At 35.9% G+C, this 12,970-nt stretch overlaps 1 protein-coding gene across 1 annotated transcript in view; it reads left to right on the top strand.

Annotated features, from left to right (window-relative positions):
• The window catches only part of TRPC5 (transient receptor potential cation channel subfamily C member 5), a 284,905-nt gene that overhangs the window by 233,182 nt on the left and 38,753 nt on the right, over positions 1 to 12,970 (top strand). The window contains exon 7 of the mRNA XM_063431927.1: positions 1,112 to 1,307. Coding sequence (XP_063287997.1) covers positions 1,112 to 1,307 — 196 coding nt within the window. The remainder of the gene's footprint in view (positions 1 to 1,111; positions 1,308 to 12,970) is intronic.

Below are 12,970 nucleotides of genomic sequence, written 5' to 3'. Positions count from 1 at the left end.
TCTCTAATTAGATGTTATTGGAAATATTTAAATTAGGAAGAGATGCATAGTGATAAAATATGCATGATAGTTTTGAAGAACATTTTGAATTTAAAGGACTAAATGTTTTGAAAAAAATCTCATAACCATAAAATGCACAATGCACAAGAAAATTATTAGTATTATTATCATTTATGTGTCAGCAACATATCCCATATATTTACACAATGTCTAAACAAACATATAAATTCAAACGAATACATTGCAACAAATAATGTAGGCAAAGTGAAAGAAGAGGTGACGAGTGACTTGTAATCTAGATATGATCGTGATCTTCCATTTAGAACAGTATGAATCAGTATCGGCATAATCAAATTTACGACAATTTATTCCCAAGTATTCACTGTATTAAAACAATACAATTGGGAAGGAAAAAAATGCATGTTGTCTCATTAAGCTTATTAATAGGCTTGCATTTCAAAAGAATTCCGTGATTCAGGGGCTTCCAAATGTCCCAATTCATTACAAACCGATACGAAAAATAACAAATACAAAACGAATTGGAACAAATTATTTTGGATCCATTCGTTTTATAAAGATAGCAAATTAGGGACTTAGAGACTAAGCATTTGAAATTGCAACATAAAGAAAAAGGGGCTTTTTCTTAATTTTGCTCTTTCAGCTGTTCAGTAGATTGCTTATTAATTTGGGATTGTCTTAATTATGGGTACCAAATTTGAGACTTATCTACTAAACAACCGAAACAGCAAAATTAAGAAAAAGGGCTCCTGTTCTTATTTATGGTCTTTCAGTTTTTTAGAAGATAGCTCCCTAATTTGGTACCCTCATGTAGGATTACCATATTTAAGGATACCAAAATAGGGAGCGATCTGCTAAAAGGCACCCTCATTTGGTATCCTGTAAATAATGGCCTCCAAATTTCGTAAAACAGACATATTTTTTCAGAATTTTGTTTTGTTTGAAATTACAAATTTAAATGAAGGAAAATTATTTTTTGGCCAAGTACTTCACTATTATTTATTCCCCTGAATCACATGTTTTTTATTCTCCAAAATGTATCTGAAAAAACTGTTGCTTATTGAAAGTTTCAACATATTTTCTTTTGTTTCAGCCTTTTTGAGACTCTTCAGTCCTTGTTCTGGTCAGTATTTGGACTTCTGAACTTGTATGTTACCAATGTAAAAGCACGCCATGAATTCACAGAGTTTGTGGGAGCCACCATGTTCGGAACATATAATGTCATCTCATTGGTTGTATTACTGAACATGCTGATAGCCATGATGAACAATTCCTACCAGCTGATAGCGGTAAGTGCTAACTTTCCTTGTTTTTTATTTTCTTCATTAAATGTTTCCCGTGAGTCCTGAATACAATCTGTATTATAGTTCGGAAGAATACTTGTGATTTCAACCTGTATATTATGTAAATCTCAAGAATGCTTATTTTGTTTAAATTAAGTAGTTTCAAAAACTTTCAAATTCAAAAAAACAAATTTAGTTGAAGAATATTTACAATGTATTTATTTTGACATACATTCTGCAGGCATTTAGTAAACGTATTTGAATGAAGTTGTTAATTTGTACTCAGTGGCGTACATAACGGGGTTGCAAGGGTCACGGCTGCGACCGGGCCAGCGACCCGGTATGTATGCCCCCCGAGGCTGGTCCTGGTGCACCGGGCTGGCGCGCACGCAAGGGAGCACTATCCCCTGAGCGCTCTATGCCCAGCTCCCTCGCGCGCACGGCACTGATGCCGGAGCCGGAATATGACCTCATATTCCGACTCCGGCATCAGTAAGCGGCGCGCGAGGGAGCTGAACAGGAGGATCTCAGTGCTCCCTCACGCATCCGCATGACCGGCCACCCAGCAACACCACTGGGCCCCACGGAATCCCCTCAGCACTCCGAAAGGTAGGGAGGCTGGGGAATCACAGTTTAGAAAAAAATGTGTTTGTGTATGTGTGTTAGTGTTAGAGTGTGTGTGTGTGTGTGTATGTTAGTTTTTGTATATGTGTGTCTGTCTGTCAGTGATTGTGTATGTATGTATGTCGCTGAGTGTGTCTCTGTCAGTAAATGTGTGTGTCTGTTAGCTAGTGTGTATGCGTCTGTTCGTGAGAGTGTGTGTGTGTTTAAAACCCCTTCAGCACTAACCTTTCTCCAGCACCGGACTCCCTTGGCGCTGGGGATCCCTCCACCCCGATCCACCTCTCAAGAGCCGCACACGCATTCAAACCGCCCATAGGAAAGCATTACTCAATGCTTTCCTATGGACGTCCAGCGTCTTCTCACTGTGATTTTCACAGTGAGAATCGCGGAAGCGCCTCTAGCGGCTGTCAGTGAGACAGCCACTAGAGGCTGGATTAACCCTCAGTGAATCATAGCAGTTTCTCTGAAACTGCTATGTTTTCAGCTGCAGGGTTAAAACTAGAGGGACCTGGCACCCAGACCACTTCATTGAGCTGATGTGATCTGGGTGTCTGTAGTAGTCCTTTAAGTGTGTGTGTATCTGCATGCACTGGTGTATACACAGCGGTCGCAGGGGTCGCAGCCCTGCGACCCCTGCGACCAGGTGCCGCCGCCATGTGTTGCAGCCCGGCCCACACAGAGTAAGCGCGGAGGGGGGTCCACGGATCAATTTTCGCACCGGGGCCCCATGGGTCATGTGTATGCCACTGTTTGTACTGTTGGAATTCTAGAATTGTTTAGATATTAAATAAATTACATGTGGTGCCAGAACTTAAGGGAACAAAAGTATTATAATGTTTTAAGTTCAAGTTAGGACACAAGTAAACTCACACTATCATTGTTGCAACAGAAAAATACAAATTGGCATTCCTCAATCTCGTCCAAATTATTCCGGGTCTTTTATAGCTAGCAAGATGACAAGGAAATTAAATAGCTCTGCTATGGGTCTTGCTTATGAAATGATTCGCAACATGAATTATGTGCTATTTATTCATTTGAAGTCAATGTGGCAGTCAGTATGTGATGAGAACAGTTTTTGATCTGCAAACATTGTTTGGAGGACAGAAACATGAGGTTAGTGGAAATGTAAATTTGCTCACTAGTAGCTAAGACACTATAACTGGATCTACAGGCTTCCCGTCCTGTTGGCTGTCTCTTCTGAGCAATGCAGCAGAAAGCTTAGGAGTATGACAATGTCGGTCTAGGCTAGTGTTTTGTTGCCATTGGTACTTCACAGGAACCTATGTGGGATAAGTGGGTTGGGACCATTTTACAAATGTAAAAATGGTCATTAGACCTTACATCTAAATTGTATTATTTGTGCATTAAAGGGTTAGCGTTACCAATATAAACATGTATTCCTAACACAAGAGTGTTATACTTGCTACTTAGATTCTTGTCCCCCCCCACCCATCCAGTAATAAAAAGAGAGTTTTACTAATCTTATTTCCTTTGATGATCTCAGCCAATCCAATACTTCCCTGTAGCATTGACTTAATGCATCTCTACACGAGCGTTAGTATGGAGACACCGAATATAGGCCCTGCAATATTTGCAGGATCTTATCCAGGAAGTGACAGTCACTAGAGGTGGCCTTAGGCAACAGTGTAAATGTTGCCTTTGTACTGCTGAGCTTTAATGGACATACTGTATGCCTCAGTATCACCACATTCAGCTGCAGTGGTTCTAGTGCCCAGAATGCCCCTTTAAGCTTCAAAAAATATAAATGGCGAAAATAATTGTGCTACTGTGACGAATGATGAAGAAAAAGCGAAAAAAATAATTGTTTTCTAATTAATGCATACATTTGCAGTTATGACATTTCGTAATAACTCACGACTTGATTACAAAATTTCTACTAGTGCCAAACAAAAATAGGTAGTGAAGCTTTTTAACCCCTTAAGGACGTAGGACGGTTCAGGACCGTCATCGGCATTTTTTCAATGCCGACCGACGACGGTCCTGAACCGTCCTAAATTTAAGATGTACTTACCCGATCGCCGTCGTTCCCCTGGCGGCGATCGGCGGTGCTCCCGTTGTGGGGAGACTGCCTGCAGCCCAGACAGTCTCCCCATGGCAAATTAGGACCCCTGTGGCCATGTGATCGCCCAACAGGGCGACCACATGGTCACAATAGGTGTCCTAGTCTCTGCCTGCAGGGGGACTGTCTGTGCTGACAGGCAGTCTCCCTGCTAGTGTAAAATAAAAAAAAATGAAAGTCAAAGTTAATAAAAAAAAATATTATTATATATGTGTATATATATGATATATAGACATATATTATACCTATATAATATATGTCTATATATCATATATATATAATGTCATGCTAAGTGTATTTTTATATTAATATGTACATATATTAATATAAAAATACACTTATAATAAAATTACACACGTATATATATAATATATATAATAACTATATATATTGTATATATATATTATTATAAAATACAAATAATAAGTAATTTAAATTAAATTAAACATGTAAAAATAATAATAAAAATTAAAAAAAAATTATATATCTATACGAAATTTTATTCTAACTGTATTTTGATATTAATATATATATATTTATATCAAAATACACTTAGAATGAAATTGTATATATATCTATGTATATATAAATAAATAAAAAGAATACAAACTATTCATATGTCCATATACAAAATTACATAAATAATTATATAAATATACGTAGACTTCAAATATATAAATATGCATATATATTTAAATTCTACGTGCGTATTTATGTAATATTTTTACATAATTAAGTTATTTTATTGATTGCAATTTAAGGGACCTGCCTGCCAACCCAGGCCGAAAGTCCAGATAATTTAATTTGCTATCACTGTATTTTACCCTGTAACGTTCTACGACACCCTAAAACCTGTACATGGGGCGTACTGTTTTACTCGGGAGACTTCGCTGAACACAAATATTAGTGATTCAAAACAGTAAAACATATCACAGCGATGATATTGTCAGTGAAAGTTACTTTTTTGCATTTTTCACACACAAACAGCACTTTTACTGATGATATAATTTTTGTGATACATTTTCCAGTTTTGAAACACTAATATTTGTGTTCAGCAAAGTCTCCTGAGTATAACAGTACCCCCCATGTACAGGTTTTATAGCGTTTTTGAAAGTTACAGGGACAAATATATGGGTCAAATATTTTTACATTGAAAATGGCCAGGTTGGTCACGTTGCCTTTGAGAGCATATGGTAGCCCAGGAATGATAATTACCCCCATGATGGCATACCATTTGCAAAAGAAGACAACCCAAGGTATTGCAAATGGGGTATGTCCAGTCTTTTTTAGTAACCACTTAGTCACAAACACTGGCCAAAATTAGCGTTCAATTTAGTTTTTTACTTTTTTCACACACAAACAAATATGAACGCTAACTTTGGCCAGTGTTTGCGACTAACTGGCTACTAAAAAAGTCTGGACATACCCCATATTGAATACCCTGGGTTGTCTACTTTAAAAAAAATATGTACATGTGGGGTGTTATTCAGCGATTTATGACAGATAATAGTGTTACAATGTCACTATTGATACATTTTAAAAATGTATGTTTTGAAACCGCAATATCCTACTTGTACTTATAGCCCTATAACATGCAAAAAAATAGCAAAAAGCATGTAAACACTGGGTATTTTTAAACTCAGGACAAAATTTTGAATATATTTAGCAGTTTTTTTCATTCGCTTTTGTAGATGAGTAAAAGATTTTTCACATAAAAGTAAAAAAACATGTATGTTTTTTCAATTTTTCATCATATTTTTTCATTTTTTAAAAATTTAATTACCGTATATACTCGAGTATAAGCCGACCCGAATATAAGCCGAGGCCCCTAATTTTACCCCCCAAAAATGGGAAAACTTATTGACTCGAGTATAAGACTAGGGTGAGAAATGCAGCAGCTACTGGTAAATTTCTAAATAAAATTAGATCCTAAAAAAAATATATTAATTGAATATTTATTTACAGTGTGTGTATAATGAATGCAGTGTATGTGTATGAATGCAGTGTGTGTGTATGAATGCAGTGTGAGTGTATGAATGCAGTGTGTGTATGAATGCAGTGTGTGTGTATGAATGCAGTGTGTGTGTATGAATGCAGTGTGAGTGTATGAATGCAGTGTGTGTATGAATGCAGTGTGTGTGTGTATGAGTGCAGCGTGTGTATGAATGCAGTGTGTGTATGAGTGCAGTGTGTGTATGAATGCAGTGTGTGTGTATGAATGCAGTGTGAGTGTATGAATGCAGTGTGTGTATGAATGCAGTGTGTGTGTATGAGTGGTGTGTGTGTATGAATGCAGTGTGTGTGTATGAATGCAGTGTGAGTGTATGAATGCAGTGTGTGTATGAATGCAGTGTGTGTGTATGAGTGGTGTGTGTGTGTGTGTGTGTTGCAGAGCCTTGGTGGGGGGTGGGCAATATTTTTTATTTTTTTTTATTTTTTTATTATTATTTATTATTATTTTAATTTATTTAATTTAATTATTATTTTTTTATTATTATTTATTATTTATTTTTTTTTATTATTATTTATTATTATTTTAATTTATTTAATTTAATTATTATTTATTTTTTTATTATTATTTATTATTTAATTTTTTTTTATTATTATTACTATCTTTTTTTTTTCGTCCCCCCTCCCTGCTTGATACATAGCAGGGAGGGGGGCTCTCCTTCCCTGCTGGTCCAGCATTGGTAGTTCAGTGGGGGGGAGGAAGGGGGCTGTCAAAGCTGTTACTTACCTGTCCTGCAGCTCCTGTCAGCTCTCTCCTCCTCCGCGCGGTCTGTGCAGCTCCCTCTGTCAGCTCCCAGTGTAAGTCTTGCGAGAGCCGCGGCTCTCGCGAGATTTACACTGGGAGCTGACCGAGGTGCTGAACGGACGGCGTGGAGGAGGAGAGAGCTGACAGGAGCTGCAGGACAGGTAAGGAAGATCTCTGCAGCCCCCACAGCCCCATTGTCTGTATTATGGCAATGCAAATTGCCATAATACAGACTATTGACTCGAGTATAAGCCGAGTTGGGGTTTTTTAGCACAAAAAATGTGCTAAAAAACTCGGCTTATACTCGAGTATATACGGTACATGAGATTATATAAATAATGGTATGTAAAGAAAGCCCCTTTTGTCCTGAAAAAAACAATATATAATTTGTATGGGAACAGTAAATGAGAGAGCGGAAAATTACAGCTAAACACAAACACCACAAAAGTGTAAAAAGATGCCTGGTCGCAAATGTACAACATCGCAAAAACAGTCCGGTCCTTAAGGGGTTAAACCCTAGTGTAGATCAAAGTACCTACATTTGTTAACAATGTCCAGCTTTTTCTGTAGCTCAGCTTTGTTGGCGTAAAATGTACAATTCTATGATCTTATTCTCAAAATTCCATGTTTTAATTGTGTATAAGAAAAAAATGGAAAATTGCTATTAATTGTTAAAAAAAAATCTAGTGTGTTAAAAACTCTATTTATCACTTATGTGTGATAACCTACTGTATAGGGTTCCCTCGTGAATTTCACAAAAATGTGCTCTATCGCTTTACTGTCAGATTGCTGGATGAGCTTGCAAAAACTGTGTTTAACATTTATATTGCGCCTCTGTGGGGTCCCAGTAATGGACAGACAGTGCCTAGAGCAGAAATTCTTAATGGTTTTATTCTCTCCTTCATTTGTGTCTAGCAAGCACTGACATTTTCCAATAAGAAAGACAATAATAATGTGCCTCCGAATTCATTCGGCCTTTTTTTTTTTTTTTAAGACTGACATTTTAAAACTCTGTATTAATCGAATATTTTAGTGTAGATAAAGTTGTACTCATAATGCGCTCTGAGGTCAATGTTTGTGATTTTGAAGCTGAGATTCACAATTCACGCACGTAAAAAAATATATACTTTGCCATTTAGTACCGTACGGTAATACATGCGGAAAGCTACCTAATTTAAGTTTTCTTCCATTCTTAACTCTGAGAGATGAAGGGAATATTTATAGTTCGACAAAGTATCTGCTGCTGCAGCTATGTAATAATGGTTAGTTCAGATAGAGGCAGATCTGCAATGCTGAGGTAGGATATAATAAGACAAGATATGCATTCAGCTTAGGCAAAGTAGTATCAAGAATATAATGATAATTTATATTTACTATCATTTCTGCTGTTGTAATTCCTGGTACAGGAAATGTCTGTAAATCAATTCTATTATTTTTTCACTCTTTTATTATTTATAAAGTATATTTTATATTCTTCTAACATTTACTTTTTATTCTTTATATGTATAAGAAAATTAAAAACTGAAGGCCAATATTATTATTATTATTATTATTAATTTAATGAATTTCAGTTTTATAGCACCAACTTATTTCGCAGCACTTTTCAATATTATAAAAAGTCTAAATTTTACAATAAATTAGACAATTACAAAATATTATAGGAACAATTGGTTGACAAGGACCCTGCTTAAACGAGCTTACAGTCTAGATCAGGATTATCGGTTTATAACATCGAGACCAGGGGTGCCCAAAAAGTAAATCCCCAGATGTTTCAAAACTACAACTTCCATGATGATTTGCCATTCTAAAGTTATTCCAAAGACATGCAAAGCATCATGGTAATTGTAGTTCTACATCTGGGGATCTCCTTTATGGGCACCCCTGGTCTAAATTATATTAACCGAAAAACTAAAAAAATTACCGAATTATATTAACCGAAAATAAAATTAACCGAAAGATTCTCTGACTCTGCAATTTCCCCAGTTCAAATTTTCTACACTTCCTGGTTTAATAAATTAAGTTGTCTGTTCTAAAATGTACTTTAAATACAGACAGCTACAACTTTACCAAAAGCCTCCTCATTATGATTAGCTCTAAAAAATAAAAGCCAGCTCTATTCTACCACCTGCCTGCCGTCTAGATGTTTCTCTTTTTTTTTTTTTTTTATCATATATTAGCAGGTATCCAATTTCGTAGACAATAAATGCCTATCCGCAGCACTAAAAAAGACAAGGTGTGATTCAGCATTGACATTTCACATGGAGCATTAACAATATATCCTTTTTTCCCCTGTATATGTACTATAGCTTCAGATGTCAGTATAGTGCTCATGCTTGCACACGGGATTAAACAAATCTTTATTTCCACATGGCTTGTTTTAATTTCCTGACCTCATTTGCATGAACAACCAAATTATACCTTTTTTCTATTCTCCAGTAGCAATCTATTATAGCATATGGCCATATTCTTGCTGGCACATTGCCCATGCTCATTACTTGTTAAAAAATCAGGATAAAAAAGCTAAAAATACTATTTTGTCATCAGAACAATTTGTCTTTTTATGAAATGTATTTAAAGTAACAGTCAATATTCTAATATCTTGAAGAAATATAGGGATTGTTTATTTTAGCATGTACTTGACGAGAAGGAAGTGGTTATGGTGTAGATGTCTTATGTTTGAAGGAACCAAAGTGAAAATGGTTCTAGGAAATTGATGCTTGTTTTTTTATGGAGCTAAAATTCTCTTTTACAATTTGTATAATAAACATAATAAACATTGTAGAAGGTTAGCGGTTTTCCTGTTTTAAATGTAACAAATTATTATTATTTGAAGCCGTTAAATGGAATACTCTAAGTACCATAACGATTACAGTTTTTCATCGTGCTTATAGTGCTTTGGGTTCAGTCAAGTTTATTTTTAATTCAAAATAGAAAGGGATCCAGAATCAAGGTTCTATAAGTAGGTCCTAGAAGTAAAAAGCTGCCACTCAAATAGGCACACCCCAAAAAAAGCCTATAAGCAAGAAATAAGAAAGGGAGGGGAGGGTGTAAATCTCCCCTAGTGAGGGCGCTAATCACTACTGACAAATGAACAGATATATAATAAAAATAAAAATAAAAGATTTTTTTATATATCTGTTCATTTGTCAGTAGTGATTAGCGCCCTCACTAGGGGAGATTTACATCCTCCCCTCCCTTTCTTATTTCAAGTTTATTTTTAAGCAGGGTGATAAAAATAGGGTCTGGCGTTGGATGTTTTGCATTATTATGTTATGATAAGGTAACATCTGGAAAACAGTAGTATACAGCATTGCACATGCAGAGTACAAGCAACCCAGGGTGATGGGCTGATCTGGAAGATACTTTTTCTCAGGTTGTTGCAACTTGACACTTCATCATTTTGAAAATTTTAAGTCTGGTTCAAAGCATATAATCACTTAGTCTCCGCTAACAGAACGGCCAATTGAAGTAAAGCCAGAAGCCATGTCCACGGAGTTTACATAACAGACTCAGTACATCCATTATAATGTCAGGTGCTACCCATGTGAAATGTCAATGCTAAGCTGTTTGTTGTCTTTTTCTGTGCTGGGGATAGGTGGTGATTGTCTAAGAAATAGGATACTTGCTAATAATATGATAAAAAAAATATATACAGAAGGTAGACAACTGGCAGAATAGAGTTGGCTTTTAATTTTTAAATCTAATTATAATGAGGAGGTTTTGGTGTAAATCCGTTTACTAAACCATTAATTCTGGAAAATTGTCAAGGAATTGGCCTGGAATTGGGGAGAATTCTAAAAATAAAAAAAATTAAGAAGAGTTAAATAATGTACAATTAATTTACGGATTTATAGCTGGTGCTAGTAAGCCCAATTCAAAAGTAATTTTCTTTTATCTACACAGAATCAAGAGAAAACACGGATGTCCATTTGAGTGGTTTAGCGCAGAACATACACTTGTGTTAGCGTCAATACAGTCTCTGAATAAGGGCACTCCTTACTCACAATTTATACAATTTCTAGGTTACATAATCTAACGCATTGATATACAGAATATATTTTTGCACATAATCAGTTTTGCATTTAACTAATTGTTGTTAAAAATAAAAAAGTTTACAAGTGATTTAAATGTGATACTACATTCTTATTTATACTCCTCTTACAAATGGTCCAGAGCGATATACTTTAGGCCATGGGTGTCCAAAAGGCAGATCCCCCAATTGTTTAAACTACAGCTTCCATGATGCTTTGTCATTAACAAGGCATTGTAAAGGCATACAAAGCATTATGGAAGTTTTAGTTCTACAATATCTGGGGATCTACCTTTTGGTTGATCTATATCCACTGCTTTAGCGCTTGGTTACGTCATTCTTGCACCTTACTCATGTCTTGTATGTCCATTCACACATAGGTCCCATAGCCCATAAAGAACTTTAGGATAGGGGTAGGCAACCTTTATATTCCAGCTGTTGTGAACTTAATCTCCCCTAATGCTTTGTCAGACAGCATTATGGCTGTTAGAGCATTATAGGAGATGTAGTCCACAACATCTGGAGTGCTGAATGTTGCCTACGCCTGGTTCAGGATTAGGATGAGAGTAGGTTCACATTAGAATTAATTAAAGGGACACTATAGTCACCAGAACAACTACAGCTTATTGTATTTGTTCTGGTGAGTAGAATCATTACCTTCAGGCTTTTGCTGTAAACACTGTCTTTTCAGAGAAAATGCAGTGTTTACATTACAGCTTAGTAATAATTTCACTGGCCACTCCTCAGATGGCTGTTATAGATCCTCCCTTGGTCATGGCTGCCTAAAATGCATCCAAACACCCAGTATCTCCACCCTCTGCATGCAGACACTGAACTTTCCTCATAGAGATTCATTGATTCAATTCATCTCTATGAGGAGATGGTGATTGGCCAGGGCTGTGTTTGAATCATGCTTGCTCTGCCTCTGATCTGCCTCCTTGTCAGTCTCAGCCAATCCTATGGGGAAGCATTGTGATTGGATCAGGCTACCATTTCTGACGATGTCAGCAGACTGCTTGTTTTTCTGAGTCTAACAGCATGCAGAGTTACAGCTTCAGGCTTGAATACAGTAAGATTTTTACTATATTTATGGAGGCATGAGGGGCCCAGGGGGGCTAGATGGTGGTTTTAACACTATAGGGTCAGGAATACATGTTTGTGTTCCTGACCCTATAGTGATCCTGTAATTACCACATTAGAATTAAGTTTAAAGCACAGATTTTAATTTACTTTACTTTATTTACCTATTTATTATTAAAACTAAGACCTGGGGTTAGTTTAGGATAAGAGTTAGAAAAAAAACATAATTTTATTACTAGCAATTTTAATTTTAGCATTATCATTACAATAACATTAATACTAGTGATAAATGATATATCCACATGATAATTCAGAAACAAATCATTGTAGCTCCTAACTGCATTCACATCTAAACATTTGTAAGTCTAATCTTTCATACACAATTATTAATAGTAAAGAATAACTGATATGTCGCTTTCATGAAACGGAGAGATAAATATGAAAGAAATATAAAGTTATAAATAATCAAAAAATGTATCTATTACTGTACTAGACAAATTATGTGTGAAATGTCAGCACTTCTGACAAAATGTTGAAATAATATCACACTGTTGTCGGCTTTCTTCTTTTTTGTTTAACTACTGTGATATTAGTCACATTGGAAATAGTGTAGCCAGCATTCTGTAATAGGTAATTTATGACCCAAGTTCTTTTGCCAGTGAAGCTGGGTCTCAAATGTAACTGTTTTTGGTTTTAATTTTCTTGTACTTTTGGACAGCATTCCAAAGCTAATGTATTACAAAAATATACAAAATACAGAAACTAATGAGACATGTTTAAAGTTCTTGCAGTTGCTGCAATTCCTCAGGCAAGTAGCAGTATCGGTAACCCCGAACCAATGACAAAGAGGTTCTGCCAACAAAGAGTCTATCAGATTAAATATTAAATATTACAAACAAAATATTGTGATTACAGGAAAGATATACATTGTTGTTCTTCATGTTAGAATGTTGAAATGTGTACAGCAAGACTAACTGAAATTATGTAGTGGTTATGGTGCCAGCAGTACCTTGGCACCTCACCCCCCAATATACGTAGTCAAGCTGTGTTCTTATGGTTTAAACTCTTACTTGGGGCCACTCCACGCCTTCCTACACCTG

The sequence above is a fragment of the Pelobates fuscus genome, chromosome 9, assembly GCF_036172605.1.
Source record: "Pelobates fuscus isolate aPelFus1 chromosome 9, aPelFus1.pri, whole genome shotgun sequence".
NCBI classification, from domain to species: Eukaryota; Metazoa; Chordata; class Amphibia; order Anura; family Pelobatidae; genus Pelobates; species Pelobates fuscus.
The sequence above is the reverse complement of the archived record's forward strand: the minus strand, read 5'-3'. Positions and strand labels throughout refer to the sequence as shown.